Here is a 19,932-nt window from a genome sequence, read left to right on the forward strand (position 1 = left end):
AGATTTTGTGGCAATAATATAATTTTTTTTTTCAAGAATGTTATATTTGACTTTTTAATACGAGTTAAAGAAATGCCAAACATATTATGTTGTTGATGTTCATGAAAAGTAGTATTGATGATTCAAATTCATAATTTCACGTATTCCCTAGCTTATTTATGCCTTATCTAAAGAAGTCATCAACATTTTCAAGTTTAGGATTCTTGCAAGATTTTCCATTAATGAAAATTGTTTCCGTTATGAGTACTCCCTCCGTTTCAAATTGTATCTGTTATGATTCTCTTTACACACCTTAAGAAAGGAGTACTAATTAGGAGGATTTTTTTTATGGAAAAATTATTTTATGATTTATTGATATTTGAATAATCATAACATCACCTTGTGATTGTGATATTTGTAGTATTAAAAAATAATCACTACTATGGGTGAAATAGGGAGAAAATAGCTAATTTTATTCAATACGATAAATAATTTGAGATAATTATTTTTAGAAATCACGATAGATAATCTAAGACAAAGAAACAACAATTAAGCATTATTTACCAGTCACTTTAGGGTCGGATGCAGTGCTAGCTGGTTGAAGTCTTGAAGATGCCAAAGCCATTTTTATATGGTTGGACTTCCATATAAAACTAACAAAACAAAACTAATAATACGTATATATATAGTTCATTCATATATTCTCCCAATACATTTTCATAATAATAATAGTAAACACAAATTCATGGAGAACGTACTTAAAATAGCACGTACGTTCTCCTTTATCTAAATACATATATTTATAGTAGAGTACTCTAAGTTTCTTGAAGACCCCATAAGTTTTCGTTCGTCTGTCCCCAACCTAAGCGGCGGATGGGGCTGTATGACAGCCCCGGCCACCGCGAGGGGCTTTAGAAAGCATTGGCATGAACTTGTTATCAGTATTAATATTGTTGTTGTAATCAAGTGATTCATCATTATATATCTCCGTCCAATTTTTGACTAGCATCTTTATATCTTGTCTATCCATGTTCTCTTCCTCTCCTGTGTATCTCCACGGTTTGGATCCGGCTGCACAGTAATGAACAACTTTCACCTTATCAATCTCTACAATATTCTCAGGATGACGCCACAACATAGCCAAAACTAAGTTGTACTTGTTTGGAATTGGCTTGTAAATGTCCTTGAAGAACATGTTCAATAAATCCTGTACACAATAATTTCATCATATATATATAAGTGTTATTTAGACTTACTACAAGAAAAAAAAATTAAAAAAATTAATTATTACCTGTTCAGCAAAAGAGGTAGGAGGGGGTTACTTGGAGGAAACTCAAAAGGTCATCGTAAGTAAGGAGACTTGGCTCAAATACAAACATGCCTGCATTGAAATAAAGATTTGGTTTTGGTCCTAAATCTTGTTCAGGCCACTGAACTTTTTCTGGAGACTGTTGGCAATATCCAATATTGTATTGTGGGGTATGGCTCCAAGTTTTCTCACAGAAACAGTCCATCACGGCGTAGAAATAGCCATTTGGTAAGTCAAATAAATGGTCTATGTTCTTAAAAACTTGGATATCTCCATCTAAGTATATCATCTTGCTATACTCCACAAACTGCATTTAATCATCACAAAAAACTAATTAGCACTAATTTAATCTCTTTTTTAATAAGGTCACAAAAAGCATACGTGTAGTAATGAAATTTGTACACCATCAATGTATGTTACATTTGACGTACAAATTTTGTATTTGGTCCAAAGGTGGATTCAGAATTTTCATTATTGGGTTGAAAAATAAAAATATAGTGCTCAAGATTTAGTGGGAGTTTGACCTTGTTTCGTTTTGAAATTTGAAAAAGAGTTATTTTTCTTTTCAAGGTGAAAAACGATATTTGAATTCAATTATGTTTGGGATTAAATATAAATTGGAGTTGTTTTTTTTACTTTTCGTGAGTAATTTGGAGTGAAAAGGTGAAAACACTTTTTTGTTGTTTTTCATATTCTTCAAAATAAGTTGAATTCCAAAATTTTATGGTCAAACGTGTTTTTCAGAGTTCAACTCCAAAAAAAAGTAAATAAAAATCAAGGCTAAAAGCCTAAACTTGAAACCTCAAGATAAACCTTCAATCATTGAGTGAATCTCTAATCTTATATTTAGGGGATTCAAAATATAACTATATACTAGCTTCGATGTATATAACTTGATTTAAAAGATTGCGACTGAACGTATACACATTTAGTGCACAAAATTAAAATTTAAATTCAAACCTAAAAGCTAGCTTATACGTACCTCCCATATGCGGAGTTTTGAGTAGTTGATGACATAGTAAGCCATAGCAAACTGAGTCTGATTTTCCGGAGGATAAACCGGTTCGATCTCCCGGACTATACAACCCTGATTGATCAATATGTGGCGGTGTTCCTCTGGGACGTCAGGCAACACCGCCACCACTAGAGGGTATGCAGATTTTACCTTTCTCAACCCTTTAGCTAAACCAACAACACCTTTTACGTAGTCACCGTTACCTGCCAAAAATGTCACATAGGCATGGCTAAACAAACTTGCTGCCTTAGCCAAACCATTGTTTGCAACACCAAATACATTTGGATTCATTTTCAACTTGTTTTGAAAAAATATATTAAAGTTCTTTGTGAGTTTAGAAGAGAATTGTTTTTTGTGTTTTGTATGTTGGTGAGTTTTTTTTTTTTATGTGTATAGAGTATGGTGCCTTGAGTACCTTTATATAGGCATTAGGCAAGATGATAAAAATACTCCCTGAGTCTACTTTTATTGTCATGTTGTGTTTTTTGAAAGTTAATTTGACTAATTTTCAAAGTTAAATTAGATTATATTAATTCGATATTTCAAACAAAATATTTAGATATTCAAAAACTAAAAAAGATTAGTAATTTTTTTTATTTTTTTTAAAATTGCATGGGAAATGAAATTCAGCTGTGGGCAAGAGCGTACGACGTCGTGTCAATGCGTTTGACTTCGTCGGTTACTTTTTATATCCAAGAGAGAAAATTATGGATAAAATTGGCGGTGCAGGTGAGGGCAAAGTATTATACTTATTATATAGAAGGTTTATTATCTAGTCGGTCTATTAAATTTGTTAGAATATTTTATTTATATATTTAAATTAAGTTGTGTATTAATTAAATATCTCAATTCTTAATAACGTTGATTTGAATTTTGATAAACTTTTAGATGTATTTGTATTTATTTAGTAGACAGTTAAGCCAATCACGTTAAAATATGTTATCTCTTTTAATTACGGGCACCAATCTAAAGTAAAAAAAAATTGATGGAGTTTTATGATTTATATGGGCGAATACATATAATTAAAGAAGATGACATATTTTATATGATTAACTTAACTATATTATAACCAACAAATTAATGAAAATACACACAAAGAAAAGCTCAAAATTTAAATCGAAAGAGTCTAATTAGAGCACTTTATTAGTAAAAGTTAAGATGTTCAATTAAAATAAAATTTAGTGTAAATATGTAAATAAATTATCCAAACAAAGTTTGAGGTATTATGCCTAAATTGAATAACTTATGCTAAATCTTTGATAATCTTTCTTAATTACTACAGTTAACCAAACTTGTAAACACTAGAGTAATCAATTTTTTGGTCCACCCAACATTATCTCATTCTTAAAGGGGAAAATTATCAAAACAACAATATTTTAATGTAAAAGATTAGCTACTTCTTTTGAATTTAATACTTTTAAAGAAAATGCATGTCAGGCTACTTATGAAGAAGTCATTATTAAGTGTTTAGAGTCCGATAGATTAATTAAATTGATCAAAAATCACTTTCGTGAGAGCAACACAAGTGTAGTATAATTAGACAAAACAAGTCGTATGTTTTATTGTATCCCAAACAAACTTAAGTAATTGAAAATATTAGGGAAAATATATAAAAATACCCCTGAACTTGGCAGCAAAATTTACTTTAATACTTTAACTTAACGGGTAATTATTTACCCCCCTAATCTTATTACAAGTGAATTTAATATCACCCGGATGGCTGACGTGGCAAATTTCAAAAACGTCAGCGTGTAAATAAAGAAAGAAAAAATAAATGGGGCCCTTTTTTCCCCTGTCCTGCCAATACAATTTTTTCCCATTTCTTCTTCTTCTTCTTCCTTGCACCCATCACCCCAAACCCAACTCATTTCTTTTCTTTTTAATTATTTCTTCTTCCTCACAACCTGCACACCCTCTCCTTTCATTCCTCTATGCATCCTTTATCTCCGATTTTCTCCTTCTTCTAAGTAGTTTATATTTATAATAAGAAAATTTCAAATCAAAATAGCAAATTTTTAAAAAATTTCAACTATGATTTGATTAATAAAGAATTAACAAAGTGTCAGAACCTTAAAAAATAATTAATCATCTAACTTTAAACATTACTTATTGTATACCTGGATATGTATTAGGAAGTTAAACAAGAAAATTAACAATAAATTTAAAAAGTTAAGCACACTGATTTTGCACAAATCTGAAAGCATCATTGTTGATGTAAGTTGAAGCTTCACTTAGTTGAAAAAAGAGATTAATGAAAGTAATAATAAATCATTACAAAGTAATGAAAATAGAATGAATCGGTCCGAATTTTAGAAGTTAAGAAATTGACCCAAATGAAATAATGAAGATGATGGGTGAATAGTGAAATTTTTTTTATAAAAAAATGTAGGGAAATAAAAATAAAGAAAAAGTATTTTTTTTTCAATTATCCGACGTGTCATCGATGTGGCATAGAGGTGGAGCTTAAGTGGCGCGCGTGCATTTCACCCATAAGTATGAAACTGGTATTGTATGTGTAAGGTGCTATTAAATTTACTTGAAATAAGTTTAGGGGGGTAAATAATTACCCGTAAAGTTAAGGTGCTAAAATGAGTTTTGCTGCCAAGTTCGAGGGAGTTTTTATGTATTTTCCCAAAATATTATTAACTTAGGTTCTGGCTCAAATAATATGATACCAGAAATTAAGATTATTATAATATCCTCTCATATGTAATGTAATGGAAATAAATTACGCTATGTAATTAAATTGATCAAAATCACTTTTTGATTCCTTTATTTGTGAATATTCACAAGTTTAAACCTTGATTATCAATAATTACGTTCAATCACTGTTATATTATATTTGATAATAATATAGTTCAACAAAAAAGTTCAAAATATATCATTTTCCTGTACAAAATGACCAATATAATACTCGTTTCAATTATTGAGTCTCTTAACACGTGCATTACACGTGATTGTCGAGTCATATATAAGATAATCTCACATCACTTGATATTGGAGCATACACTTATTTTAAGTAATATTCATAATATTTTAAAAAATAACTAACTTAAACATTATACACAAATGAAAAAAATAAGGAATTTTTGAATGATCAATGTTAACAATTAAAAATTCAATTTGTCGCGTACTCCTTAAACATAAGAAATATTAATGTAATTTAATTCGAATAATGGACCTTTAATTTTACATTGAAAGGGGACAATTTATTTACATGTCATTTATTCTGTGATGTCACACAATTCATGTTTCCTTTTAAAAATATCTAAAATTGACTAAAAAGGTAAAATGAAGGATCGAAATTATGAAAATACCAAAAAACAAATAAATTATTTTAGCTTGCAATGATAATAAATAGAAAAAAACATTTACTCACGGATGTTAATACAAAAATTATTTTCTCATAAATGGAGGTATTTGACTAATGTAATCATTGTTGATCAAATACCACCGGGTGATGACTAATATTTACTATCGCCGACCAAACATCACCTGAGTGATAATTAACATAACTATCGCCGACGAAACGCCACCTAGTGATAAATTAACATAATTATCACCGATCAAATATCACCTGATGATAACTAACATAACTATCGCCGACCAAACATCATTTGTAATGCAATATTTGAAATTTGACTAATGTAATCGTCACCGATCAAATGCCCTACTTCAAAATGCAATATTTGAATATTTGACTAACGCAATTGTTACTGACCTAACATATTTGGTGATGCAACATTTGAGATGAAGTCCTCAAAAATTTAGCTAGCCACGTGTCTCGAAATTTCTGGATGACGACCTCAATTTTTGTTGTTAGAATTTAAACTATATAAAGTTTTTAAAAAACACTTAATAGTAATATTTTTTGATCCCTTAATTTTAGAAAAGATATAGTTATAATTTTGTAATATTTAACTAAGTATATGACCTTTAATTAAATGAAAAATGTATTTTGATCTCTTTATTTGTGAATATTCACATATTTAGCATGATTATTAATGACTTGATCGCTTAATTACTCTTTAATTATGTTAAGCTTGTACTCATATTAGTCCATATCTGATAATAATATAGTTCAAAGTATATCATTTTGATACTAGAAAAAAAATAAAAATATTCATTTCAATTAGTTAGTCCGTCGACACATGCGTTGCACGAGATTGTAAGATGATCATAGATATATTGATATTAGGGTGAATACTTATTTTTAGTAATATGATATTATAATATTAAAATAATTATCTTAAAAATCACGCAAAAATAAAATAATAATCAATTTTCTGAATAATCAATAATGTTGACAATTTAAAATTTTGTCACGTGCTTAAATAAACATAAAAATATTAATGTAATTTACTTTGAGTCAAGAATCTTTTTACATCGAAGGAAACAACTCATATACACTTATTTCCAAGTTTTCTTTTAGAAATATCTAAAATCAACTAAAGAGATAAAATGAAGGATCAAATTTAAAAATACAAATTCTACTTATTTTTAGCTTACTATAATAAATATACAAAAAATTATTTACTCACCATAAAAGTATTTGACTAACATAATTGTGAGTTTGTCACCCACCAAATATCACTTGGTGATGCAATATTTGGGATTTTGAGTATCGATTAATATAATCGTGTTTAACCTAACATTACTTAGTGATGTAATATTTGAATGTTTGACTAAAACGTTGTTTAGTAATAAAATATTTGAAGCAAAATTATTAAAGTTATTTATAAATAAAATCTTTTAATAATATAAAATTAAAAAAAAACAAAAGTAAATAGATTATCTATATATTATAATACTAGCACAGGTTCTAAACCTAAAATTTACTCTAATAATAATTCCTTGCACTAATTATATAACTTAGCCTCGTCAAATAACAATTGTTATTTTTTAATCTATTTCTCCAAATTTTTCGGTTAAGTTAGTTGGTCTTAACCGTTGAAAAAACCTCAAACTGACCAAAAACATTATCCTCTAAAGTGATGACTTATAGAATTAGATCCCTGGCCTTTTTCGCCTATGATTCCCACAATCGAGGAGAATGATTTTTTTTGTTTATTTTTTCCCGAGAGTAAGTAATTTAAATTTGATTGAAAATTTACGCATGAAATTTTTTTGAAATAAAATTTATACGTAAAAATTATTACAAGTCTCAATAATTGACAATTCAAAATATTTAAAAGAAATATGAAAAATTTACGATAAAAAATAGATTGAATTGAATTTCAAAATTCGAAATGTGTCACATAAATTTAGACAGAAGAAATATATTTTATTTTTTTACCTTAATTATTCGAACTCACGATTTCAGAATTGAAAATGTAAGATTATTGCAATTCCCTCTAGATCAAACATACTTATTGTCTCCTACTATTTTGTAAAAAAAATAACCATTAATTATTACAAATTACAATAAAAACAAAGAGTTTAAATCTCCAATCCGTCAAATATAAATTGAAATTTATTGGATAAAGTAGAAATTCAATTTATTATTTTTTAAACCAAACATGGTAAGTCGGTATAGCTATGAACCGATAACTAGGGGTGTTCACGGTTTGGATAAAAACCAATCCAAACCAAAAAACCAAATCAAACCGATAAAATAAAACTGATTTTATTTGGGTTTGGTTTGGTTTGGTTTTAGATTTTTAAAAACCGATAGTATTTGGTTTGGTTATGATTTTATTCGAAAAAAATTGAAGAAATAACCGAACCGAACCGATAAATTATATACATATATTTTATTAATATACATACTTAATATATTGTTTTTATAAACAATTTTAAAGATCTTATACATATTTTCATTAAAATTTCTTTATAATTTACTTATTGAAAGCAAAAATGCCCAAGATGAAGCATTTATCTTATTGATTTCATGTATATGAGTGTCTATGACAATTCTTTGTGGGACCGAAAATGTTATTGTCTCTTCCTTCTAGGCCAATTAGTGAATTTTAAAGCTTTATTGATAGTAAATTTAGTGATCGAAAGTTCAGTAATATAAGTCATTCTAACTATTTTTCATTTTGAATGGATTGTTGTCACTTTTTTCACATTTTAAATGAATTGTTTCTTTTATTTTTGTGTATGGTTAATAACTGAATAACCGAACCAAACCAAACCGAAACCGATAATCACCAAATCGATAAATGTATATTATACTTGGTTTGGTTTTAAAAATTTTAAAACCGATTAAGTTGGTTTGATTTTGATTTTGACCAATAATCGATCCAAACCAACCCGTGAACACCCCTACGGCGTTAACCTTATCTACAGCAAAACCATTGACAATAGATAATTTTTTAACAATTTTAGGATAAACAGTTATGCTACTTTTATGATTAACAAACACATCTTTTTGCTATTTCACAAGGACTAAAAACTGAAAAATTGCAATTTAATTAACATTTATTTACTATTGTCCTGTATTCAATTTCTCTTTAAAACAAATCCAAAAATTTGACTAAAGGGTTAAAGCGATGGATCTTTTTATTAAAAAAAAAAACACATTACGTTCTTCTTTTATTCTTTTTAGGTGCAACAAATACAAATTATTTATCTCTAACAAATGGAGATATTGAGGGGTTTATCTGAATCTCCGTAAAAATTATAAGATATTTAAGAATTTTTTTTATGTGTATATATATTTATATGTATATATTATAATTAATTTAATGATTGAGAAATTCAAGATTAATCTTGAAATTCTAACTTAAATCTCAAATACTATATTTTATTTCGAGCCTTCTTGAAAATTTTTGAATCCGTCACTTTATTAGCGTAACTATCGCCGATGAAAAACATTTGGTATTGTAACGTCTGCATCAAGTTATTAAGCATTTAGCCACGTGGATTGAATTTTTTACGTAAAAAGTTAATACCTGACCCCACATTATTGCCACCTTTCAATATAAAATTGCCACGTTAAGCTTCATTGAAAAATACTAAAGATCTAGAAGAGCATTACGTACTAAAAATTACAGTACTATTTTTTTTAATTCTTAAATCACAAATTCTAGCTTTTCTAACGCTATCAAAAATAGAAAGTGTTTTATCTTTCGATATAAATATCAAATTAATAGTCCTTACGATAAATATCAAAATTAGGGTAAGAAACAAAAAAAGAAGCATTTTAAAAAAGAGGAGCACATCACCAAAAGACACGAAACTTCTAATAAGAAATTTCGAATTTAAATATAAGAGATAAAATAACTTTTAATGAACATTATCTTTATAGTATAAAAAACTAAAAAGAGTCAAATATAAGTGTCAAAAAGAACCTAGAAGAGCAAATATAGAAAGCTCTAGTCTAGATCTTTTCCAAACTTTTCTTTCATGGGTAGTTAATTAATATAGTTGGTCTTACATAAATTTGAGGGTTTTGGTGGATAAAAAGATAAAATATTGTTTTCAAATATTGAAAAGTTCAAACCGTCCAAAAACATTATCCTATATTATGGGAAATATGATAGACTTAGGTGGGAACATTGGACTGATGAGCATGTGTCCAAAACCAACTTTAATATTCTTATGCTAATAAAGGAATGTCCTTTTTGGTCTAAATGTCATACCCTCAATTGAGCACCGTGATTTATTGCTCTTATGAAGCTGCCCTCTATATTCACCGTGGCGAATTCAAGATTTTAAGATCATGATTTATGAATCGATATTTATTTTTTAAATACAAATGTATAGCTATTTGAATGAGAAAATATAAATGTATAGCTATTTTTTAATCACTCATCTCTTCTCCTCTTTCTGCTCTCTCATCCCTTCTCTCTCTATGCATGAATATATTGATGATATTGATGTGGGATACATAAGTTGAAATTGATATCAGATAATTTGTTTTGGATATATATCTACATGAAATTAATATTAGATATACAAAAACATAAAATTTGTGAAACTTAGATACATTCTAAATACCGATACATAGGGAGACAAGTGAGCGAGAGAGAAGAAAGACAAGTAAGATAGGAGATAGGCGAATGAGAGAGTCATTGTATCCGGATACATGTGAATCATGTTTGGATGATACAGTGTATATGAAACAAATTACACTTAATTTGCCTATGCATGTATCCAAGATACATATCTAAGCTCAAACCTATTAAAGTTCTTAAAAGTACTTAAAATAAGTAAATCCATACAAACTCTAAATATGTGCAATTTGTGTCGTCGATGGATTCTCATCGCTCGAGCACCCAACACCTACAACGTAGGTCCGCCCCTGCTCCCCAACCCACTGTTTGGGGGTGTGAGTCATGGTTCTGAAAATTCTAAAGGGACGTTGCCAGGGATACCGGCCCCACTATAGACTCCGAAGAAAGTACAAGAAATTCTTCAAGGATGAATTTAATTTTACAATTGTCATAATGTTGTATAATAATGTTACTTGTACCTTAATTTCAAATAAGTTAAAATTGATTATATCAATTCTCATGAACTGTTATAGCCACAGCTAACTGATTCTCCTAGAAATGCATTTTAAACATAACATATGCCATATTATCCAGAATAATGCACAAAATAGGATGAACTTAATTTATTGCCGATCCAAGCAAATTCAACCAAGTAGAGTTTCTAGACTGAAAACTACATCTGCCTGGCTCTGGCTAGTATTAATTAATTAATGGAGTCAGGATGTATATATTTGACCTAACAAACACGTACATATCCACGTTTATGTACGAATTGCTGAAGTTTCTTGACAATTTATTCAAATACATACCCTTAACTAAAACAAGGAGAACCACCAACAGGTGTGGTCCCTCCTTCCTCCGAATGGAGCCCTACGTGGTGCGAATTTGAAATAGTTAAGCTCCAATGCGGGTATCAGAACAAGGGGAAGAGAAAAGGAAACAAAGAGAAGCCAAGATAGGTCACCACTTCATTTTCTAGTATTAGTAGTATCCTAGAGGAGCAGATTTTGGTACATGCATGTAATGTAACATTAATCAATTTGTTGCCCTGGAAAAAGTATTTAACAAAAGAAATGGGATACAAAGAACTAGAAATGAAAACAGATTGTCTACTTGCCATCAACTTTATCAATGAAGAGGATATTGTAAGTCATCCCCTGGGAGATATTACTGGAAATTTCAAATATTTGTTGGAAGCTACCAAGACTACAATTAAGCATATATATATATATATATATAGGGAAGCAAACCAATGCGCCAGACTTCTTGGCAAACGAAGGACACAAGCATGAAAAGGAAGATGCAATCAAGAATATGAAATTTCTTCTCTTATCAGATCCAAGTCATGTCACTTTAGTTTTAATGTTTTCTAATTATTTCCCATCTTCCGAAAAACAAACTAGCAATTTAGCATAGTGCAAGAAATATAACCACATGGCACTAGGCAGAATACACACCAAAAAAGGCAAATCGAAGCAGAAACCAACCTTCGCAATCTGCAGTATTCAGTATATTACTGTATGTGTAACAGGGTACATGGTACTGCCTGCTTAAACCTTTTGCTTATAAGAAAAGGGAACCAATATTTATTCATGAGGAGAAATGACATTGACAAGAAAACTCTGCTGGCTTCAAATTGATTATTAGAAAAAAAAAAAAAAAAAACCAATTATCTGCTCTACGGTACAATTGGTACTTGATCCACAATCAAAGCTTCTGACTGGAAACAGGATCAGCACAGGAAATGCAAGAACACCAAACCTGGATTAAGTATTTGATGTCTCGGCCTGACCTTAATTATTGAGAATGAAACGCAAGTATTTTCTTGTTTGATCAGCCCAATGAAAAAAGAAATTGGCTAACACCACAAAACCCAAGGGATAATCAACTTGGATCCACACTTAAATGGCCTTTGGTGCCTGGATATTATCAGGCAGGACAAGCTCGGGAGGTGTTTCACGGACAACACCCAGCATAGAATCATACTCCTCATCTTTGCGAGAAAATTTCTTCCGCAACACTTTCTCAAATTCAATCGCATCAAAGCTTTTTGCATTTTCACCAGCATGGACCTGTGCTAAATTAGAATAGTTGGCTGCTGACTCCGAGATAAAAGCAATTTCTTCTTGTGTGAGCTTCCTCAGAAATCTAGCTGGATTTCCTCCCCAGACCTGTTTATGAAAAAGAACACCAAAACAACATTTATTAGCAAGCTAAACGTAATCAATTGTCTTCCATAGTTTTCATCCCAAAAGATGGAAGTGCACTATGCTGGCAAGGTAGAAAGGTGGCAGAGAACATAAAATTAACCTCAAAAAGGATTTTACCCGGGAATTTCTTTATATCCACATCCCAAGTCAAGTTATCTAAGCCACAACTTCACATGTTTATGAATATAAAAATTAAGAGACCTTTTCTTAGTTGATAATTAAGAAGCCTATTGCATGACATAGCATCGAAATGTACAAGAAACAAATCCATCTTTAGGTTAATTACCATGCCAGAGTCAAAACTCAGATGTGTGTTCCGTGCGATACCTAAGATGATGGCAAAATGAATAGCTTAAAATGAGGTTACCACAAACCTCTCCACAAGGAATCCTTGTATTCTGCCTGACAAGGGCACCAGCCGCAACCATTGCATTTTTCTCCACAACAGCTCCATCTAGCAGAGTTGCACCCATACCAACAAATGCCTCATCTTCAACAGTACATCCATGTAAGACAGCACTATGACCTTCAAAGTTAGATTAAAAAGTTAACCACAAAGGTTATTGCAAATATTGACAGCGGGTGTATGTTATTGATTTGCCAAATAGTTCTCACCTACAGTAACATTGTTGCCAATAATTGTTGGCAAAACCTTTCCACTTAGATTTGATTTGGCTACATGAACAAGAGAATTGTCCTGGATATTGCTTCCGGCTCCAATACTAATACTGTTCACGTCACCTGCATGGAAGCATATTATTTACTAATTAGAATCAATCAAGTGAACTCGAAAATAAACTAAGGAACATGCTATCAAATTTTGACTGAAGCCCTATCCTGTTAAGAGATTAGCAATTACAGCCCAAAACAGAGTTCTATAGCCTTGCCCTTAAGGAGCTAGGAATTGACTAAATGACAATATGGCAGAAACAGGAAGTTCCTAAAGAATCAAGATTCAAGAAGGGATAAAAACTTATAAAATATTTCCAGGCATGGGAGGATATTCATCAATCAAAATTTGTGGCAACTTGTATTGAACATGAGACATCAACTTCTAACAGCACTACAAAAACATTGTATACTCGATTCAATGTGCTGGTATAAATTAAAATATGTTTGAATTCTGGTCATCCCGCACAGTAGCGGATTGATATTTAGACAGTAAAGAGAGATTTGAGGAGGTGCTTGGGAGGTTAAAAGATGTTTTGTGAGATTATAGTGAAAATCTGGCCATTGAATGATTGGCCTTGAAATATTGTATAGGCTCTTTTAGAAATTTCCAACTCTGAGTGAACCCAAAGTAAACATACTTAATTCTACCAATATGGTTAAGGGATTCTTAGTATAGTTAAAGAATAATCACTTTTGCATCTATGTTCATTTACAGTTCATAAATAATATTTTTTAATATATTTTTTTTGAACTTGAATATTTTTTAATATATTTAAACCAAACATTTATATAAGGAACCTATTTTTTTCAAATAATGGTATGAAACAGCTTTGAACTGGAGCGACATGGATAGTGAAGATTTATATAGTTGAACCCAACTAGATTGGAATTCAGGCGTATAAGTAATAGTAGTTGTATATAAACCAAACAACCACTTGTTCAATACAAACGAGTTCAACCAAAAGTACAGCCTAATCGATTTAAACTGATCCAACCTCAAACAATCCCCTGGTACTTGGAATATGTGACGATTAGAAAGGGAAATCCAAAGATAAACTGGCATTATGGGTGTTGTAATAAAAAATTAGCTATGCAAGAGCAGAAGTAAACAACAACGACCACGCCTCAGCAATAAATATGCCCTCACTGATCATAATTCTCCATTAAACTCATCTCAAGCCAATACCATACAAAATAAAAATTGAAAAAAAAAAGTTACAAGAGCAGAAGTTACGACATCCTGTCATGCTAACTGTTATTCTGAAATGCTCATATGTCAACAGCGCTTGTCATCTTTTGGCGAACTGAGAATTGTCTAAAATATTGTTGCTTCTAATTGTATTGCCCAATACAAAAGGTGCAAACCTTGCTTCCATTAAGAAAAATACTCTACTAGAAAATTAAAATCAACATTTCTTTCAGGACAGTTTGACCTCTCTTCGACTTTGCTCGAAGTCAAAAGAATGAAAGAGCAAGAAAAAGACTAATCATCTACAAAGCAGTTATTGAACCTCCAGATTCCTATAGAAGGCCTGTTTAACTACTCATCTAGCAAAACACTTATTGTGCCTCTAGACTCCTATGGTAGGCCTGGCTAGCTTAACCATATAAACAGATGTTCACCTCAATCCCACTTTCACCTGTCTTAAAAATAAAAACGGAAAGACCCTCAACAGACATATATATTATGGCTAACCGGATATGATAGTACTTTTCCACATCTTCACTAGATTGAGAGGGAAGCTTTCCAAATTCATGGACCTGTGGACAAGGAGGATAATTATTTTTATAGTGCTTTCACAGATGACAGATGAAGCCGCAAAGGTCTCCGACCATTTGGGAACTATTAAAGAAAAAACACCTCCCCGACAGAACACTGAGATAGAGGTGGGTAAAGCATAAACATAAAGGGAGTTTCTGTGTGGTTGAAGCTGTCAGGTAATGAACCAGCAATTTATTCAAATGTCCAAAAATGATAGGGATGGAGATTAAGAAAGGATTTGGAAGAAAACATCAAGCAATTTGTTGATGATACGGGGTCACTTGCAAAAGCAAAGCAGCCTTTGATCAAACAGAGTGAAGGGAACTTCCAACAAAGTGAAGGAATACAATGGCTGGGACAAGCAACATGTTGTCATAGGGACAAAAGCTATCCCAGCAAGCAGTTGATGACTAAAATTTCTACTGCATTCACTTTGAGATGGAGTCGGTGGCAATTTCAGAGAGATGTGTTGTTGCTAGAGGTACTCGGTTTTCAGATAAGAAAGGATGTAACATTGGGAGACACAACATAAGGATGGTTAAGACTTTAAATCCAAACCCGATAGAGTGACGACCCATGGAAGAGCATCAAAAAAAATTTCCCTAAGAGCAAGATTGTTCTTTCATGACAAATAAATAAATGCCAATTCAGTTTAACTCATGTCTTGAAAGATGCCCAATCCCAACAGTTTGAAGGCCACACCTACATGTCATTGAATAAAAGGATAGAACACTGCTGTGCTAGTCTGCCACTGCTTTGAGCATCGAAGCCAGACTATTGAGTGGTAGTGGCATTTCATGATGCCCAGCAAAATCAAAATAATTGTAAGGAGGGAGCATCAAAAAAAGGCTGAGTAAGTTGAATGAATATACAACCGCAAACAAAACAGCTAAAATGGTAGAGATGATGTAGACACTCTTGATTAAAGTAAAAAGGGGGAGAAGAGGGGTCAACAGGTAACTATTTACTAAACATGTCAGGTTTATATTGGCACCTGAAGCTTGTCCCAATCTCTTCTTCTTCTTCATTTATATTCTTTTGATGGAAAATAATACGCCACAATGATTTTTGTTACAGAAAAGGAAACATTCTTGATGAGGAAAATCAGAGAAGGCACCTCTGACACTGGGGAATTAACAGAGACAAGTAACATTCTAGTGAAAAGGAAATCTACTGATTTTGAAGAGGATACTCTGAAATATGGGGAGGACACTCTTCAATAAAGGAGTCTTAACAGTGAACAAGAGATGGACAGCCAACATGGTCAAGATAATGAAGCAGAAACAATGAGCATAATGGGTAAAAATATGGCGATGGAGAACAGATAGCTGATAATGAATTGCAAGTAATTGATGAAAATGTACAATCATAAGAACTAGAAGTGGAATAAGAAGTTAACGGGGTAACTTCAGTTTTGGAATAGCAGAAATTTAGGAATTCAGAAATTTTTGGTCAAACTAGAAAAAGAACAAAAGAACTCAAGGTTGAAGGGGGTTAGCAAAAAGATGTGAACCAAGTAATAAAGGAAATTTTCTGAATAGGAAACAGGGAAGCAACAAACAAGGGTGCAGACTTAGAGGTAATGATGTAGCTTCAACAACAGAATAAAGGCCAACGGAGAATTAAATTGAATTGAGATAACAGGCTTTGCTTACTGTTCTGTTTTGTTTGTCAGGTGGTGGATTGGATTATGATTGATGTAGTAAGGGGGGGTGGTTGAGGGTTAAAGTTAGTAGTCTGGTCTCACTGGATGTATACGGTTGCATTCACTGAATGCTTTTCTAATAAATCATTCGGTCATAAAAAACTGACATAAATATCAGAACTTTGGAAGAACTAGATTAACGATGAATTAAGAGGAAAAAACAATCTCTTGTGAGTTAAACTAGTACAGTGATGAAATCATTGAAATGCCACCTGCTAAAGTGAACTTGTACAAGACAAATGATTGCTTCAATAACAAAACTTGAGAACCGCATAAAATTAATTCTGAATTCTCAAAGAAGAAGTTATATTCCAAATGTCTACCCTCCGTCATATATTCAAGAAACATATAAGCTTTTCATCAGACAAGATGGGATTTTGGCTCACTGCCTCACCCCTACTTCAATGTCTCTAGGATACATAAGTGTTGACAATCTTTATGTTTCAAAATCAATAGGTACGATTTAAACGCATCTCTGGGAGAAACAACATAAAGAAGGTTTCTGCCAAATGCAGCAACAGCTTTGTCCAGGCAATTAATTTTACTAGAATATTTTAGCACATATACAGATACATTATCATATTATGGGAAGCAGAACATACCTCGCAGAACACATCCATACCAAATAGAAGCATTACGTCCAACATGAACGTCACCAATTAGAGATGCACTTGGGGCCACAAAAGCATCTTTATCAACCATTGGTGCTTTGTTAAACAAGTTCATAAGAGTTCTATGCCTTGACACTGGAATAAGGAAGTACAAATGGAAAACGTCAAAAGATGCAGGAGTGTAGCTTATGCGCTTTGGAGGACATTACAAACAAATATTCAAACTTGAAATGAAAAACAAATTCTTTGACCAAAAGCGAAGAATATTGTAGTAAAAGAAATAATTCCTAGGTGTATTACATTTATAATGCAAAAACATACATACTAGAATGAAGAAATCAGATGGCAAACTTGTTGATTGTGAGCATATTATTTCAAATATGACCAATCCAGCAAAATATCATTTGTCACCAGACTCTTCAGACAAAAGAAGCAATGAATGTTCAAGATTACAACCAAAGATGCCAAGCCATTAGCTTCTTTCTATTTGACAAAAATATATGTATATACAAGAATAATTTCACACAGTTAGCCTGAGAGACTTATGCAATAAAGTAGCACGGAGTCTGAAAGTCTAATGGTGTTGGAACTCTGGAAAATCCAAATTTTGCAGTTGGGAGAATCTACCAACAATAACAAGCCAGTAAACCATAGACATATGGGGAGATAGCTATCAGCATAATTTTAACACAAGTACTTGCATTTCATCAGCAGTCTTCAGAGTCATTACTCTAATAGCATAAATATATCTATCTAGTCTATATATATAACAGATAAGAAAATATTTCCAACTTCAATATAGAACACCTTTTCTTCTCCAGAACTAAAATAAATCCAGCATCACAGAACTATCATCTGCTTCTTTAACAGTAAAATTATCCCCTTGGGAAACTTTAGGCAAAAATTGGAAAGTAGAATTGCAAATTTTGGATAATTGATAGGAGGATGTGGAGGTAATATACTAGAATAGAAGGCTAGTAGGTAACTGAGCATTGTCTCACTTTACTGGAGGATAAGATTAGTCGTAGTGTAGTGCACCGTAGTTTCTCATTTAATACCAACTGTATTCATGTAGTTTCTTATCCCTCGATTTCTGTTACTACTGATTGTTTCTTGTGCTTTGGTTATCACATTATTTGGTTATTGTTATTGTTCCTTTTTCATGAATGCTATGTAATGCTTCCTCTAGTATTTGTTATGTCTTCAATATGCATTATCTGAGTCGGGAGTCTTTCGGAAACAGACTCTCTACCTCCAAGAGGTAGGGGTAAGTTATGTGTACACTCTACCCTCCCAAACCTCACATATGAGATATGTTGTTGGATTATTAAACTCAAGGTTTTCAACAAAATCCACCTACGACATTGATCTCACGACTGACTGAGTTAAGAAAGCAATTTATTTTATATTAAACTTACTAGATCAAATTTAGATTGCCCTGAAATACGAAGATCACAATGATTCTAGGATTTGACTTTCTTTTTAGCTAATTTAAAATGCACGGGCGTTGTTAGGCGGTATCCTAGTATATGTAAATAATACAAGTACTCTTATCAGATTTAACATGAATAAAAAAGTGAGACTAATTTACTCCTTGTCGTTTTACAAGCAAGGACTCTTCATCTTTCATGCAATTCTACTTACCAGTTTTTGCCTAAAGTAGAATTTACTCAGAGAGGTAATCACATTATATGTTAGTATGACAACATTTCTTCTGAAAGAAAGAATCTCCATTCTTCATCTGTTCCCAACATTACTCACCTACTCAGGAAATAAAGTTACACTAGTGAAATCAAAATCAGAGATCCCCCTTTCAGTTTTTCAAAGGCATTCATAACCTCAAGACAAATAAGTGGAACGGTAATCAAATTGAAGCTTTCTCCAGCTGAATAAAACCTCAAAATGTCACTAGCTCCATTGATTATTCGATATCATCTTCAATATTCAATCATATGTGAAACGACTAATAGATTCAGTATTTAAACAACACTCAATCACATATACAATCAATGGATCAACTACACTTCCAAAAAAAAAAAAAAATCATTTCACTCCACTAGTTAATTCTCACCCATTTTATTCCAAATATGAGGATAAAACAGCTGGGCCAGCTACATGATACTCTATAATAATTATTCCACTCTAATTTGTCCCAATTTTATAAATTTCCAGGCAAATTAGGGATTGTGTAATTAATTAAAAAGCTTTGCCGGCAAACACTGATGTGAGAAAGAATCAATTACCAAATAACAGTATTCGTAAACCTAAAATTTCAAAGGAGATGAAGAGGATAGAGTAAACGTACGTTGTTCATGGAAGTAGTAGTTGCCTTGGAGGCGGCAGCCCAAACGATCAATGGCTTGACCCGTTTCCCGGATCCAGAATCCGACTGTGTAGATTGCTTTCCCCAGCGTACCCATCTGCCTGAAAACGTGATTCTGCAGAGAAAGGGATTGTTCAGTTAATTTAGCTCTAACACTACTTGAAGAAGAAAATGGAATGAGTTGAATCGGACGAACCTTTTCTATCTGTTTAAATCATTTATTATAGCTTTTATTTAGAGTTGTGTTTGATTATGTTAAGTATTGAATGTGTTTTTTTTAAGTAGATTTTATACTCCTCAATTTTTTTAAAAAAACTAGCAAATTCACTCTCAACTTCGTTAATTTATTTGAATATTAAATATACAATCAAATCTATTATAAAATATTAATAACTTAAAATAAATA

At 31.7% G+C, this 19,932-nt stretch overlaps 2 protein-coding genes across 2 annotated transcripts; both read right to left on the reverse strand.

Annotated features, from left to right (window-relative positions):
- Positions 1–841: 841 nt before the first annotated feature.
- Positions 842–2,611, reverse strand: LOC125825148 (galactinol synthase 2-like). Its single transcript, XM_049504487.1, is given in 4 exon segments — positions 842–1,186; positions 1,271–1,294; positions 1,296–1,595; positions 2,271–2,611. Coding segments are annotated over 4 exon segments (993 nt in total). The 5' UTR covers positions 2,595–2,611.
- A 9,096-nt stretch (positions 2,612–11,707) lies between these two features.
- On the reverse strand, positions 11,708–19,721 carry LOC125825141 (gamma carbonic anhydrase 1, mitochondrial-like). The gene is made up of 5 exons (XM_049504481.1): positions 19,509–19,721; positions 17,195–17,338; positions 13,069–13,194; positions 12,828–12,979; positions 11,708–12,414 (listed from the first exon to the last, which is right to left on the reverse strand). Exons 1-5 carry the CDS (start codon positions 19,621–19,623, stop codon positions 12,145–12,147), a joined length of 807 nt encoding a protein of 268 aa, XP_049360438.1. The 5' UTR covers positions 19,624–19,721; the 3' UTR covers positions 11,708–12,144.
- Positions 19,722–19,932: the final 211 nt, after the last annotated feature.

The sequence above is a fragment of the Solanum verrucosum genome, unplaced genomic scaffold (assembly GCF_900185275.1).
Source record: "Solanum verrucosum unplaced genomic scaffold, falcon-dt-bn FXZP01000113.1, whole genome shotgun sequence".
Taxonomy (NCBI): Eukaryota; Viridiplantae; Streptophyta; class Magnoliopsida; order Solanales; family Solanaceae; genus Solanum; species Solanum verrucosum.

Excerpts from the sequence above, each read along its gene's own strand:
- LOC125825141 (XM_049504481.1), bottom strand. The coding sequence starts at position 19,623 with ATGGGTACGCTGGGGAAAGCAATCTACACAGTCGGATTCTGGATCCGG. Across the intron at positions 17,339-19,508 it reads CTACTACTTCCATGAACAAC|TGTCAAGGCATAGAACTCTT; the intron begins GTACGTTTACTC and ends TCCTTATTCCAG. Across the intron at positions 12,415-12,827 it reads CAAGGATTCCTTGTGGAGAG|GTCTGGGGAGGAAATCCAGC; the intron begins GTTTGTGGTAAC and ends TTTCATAAACAG.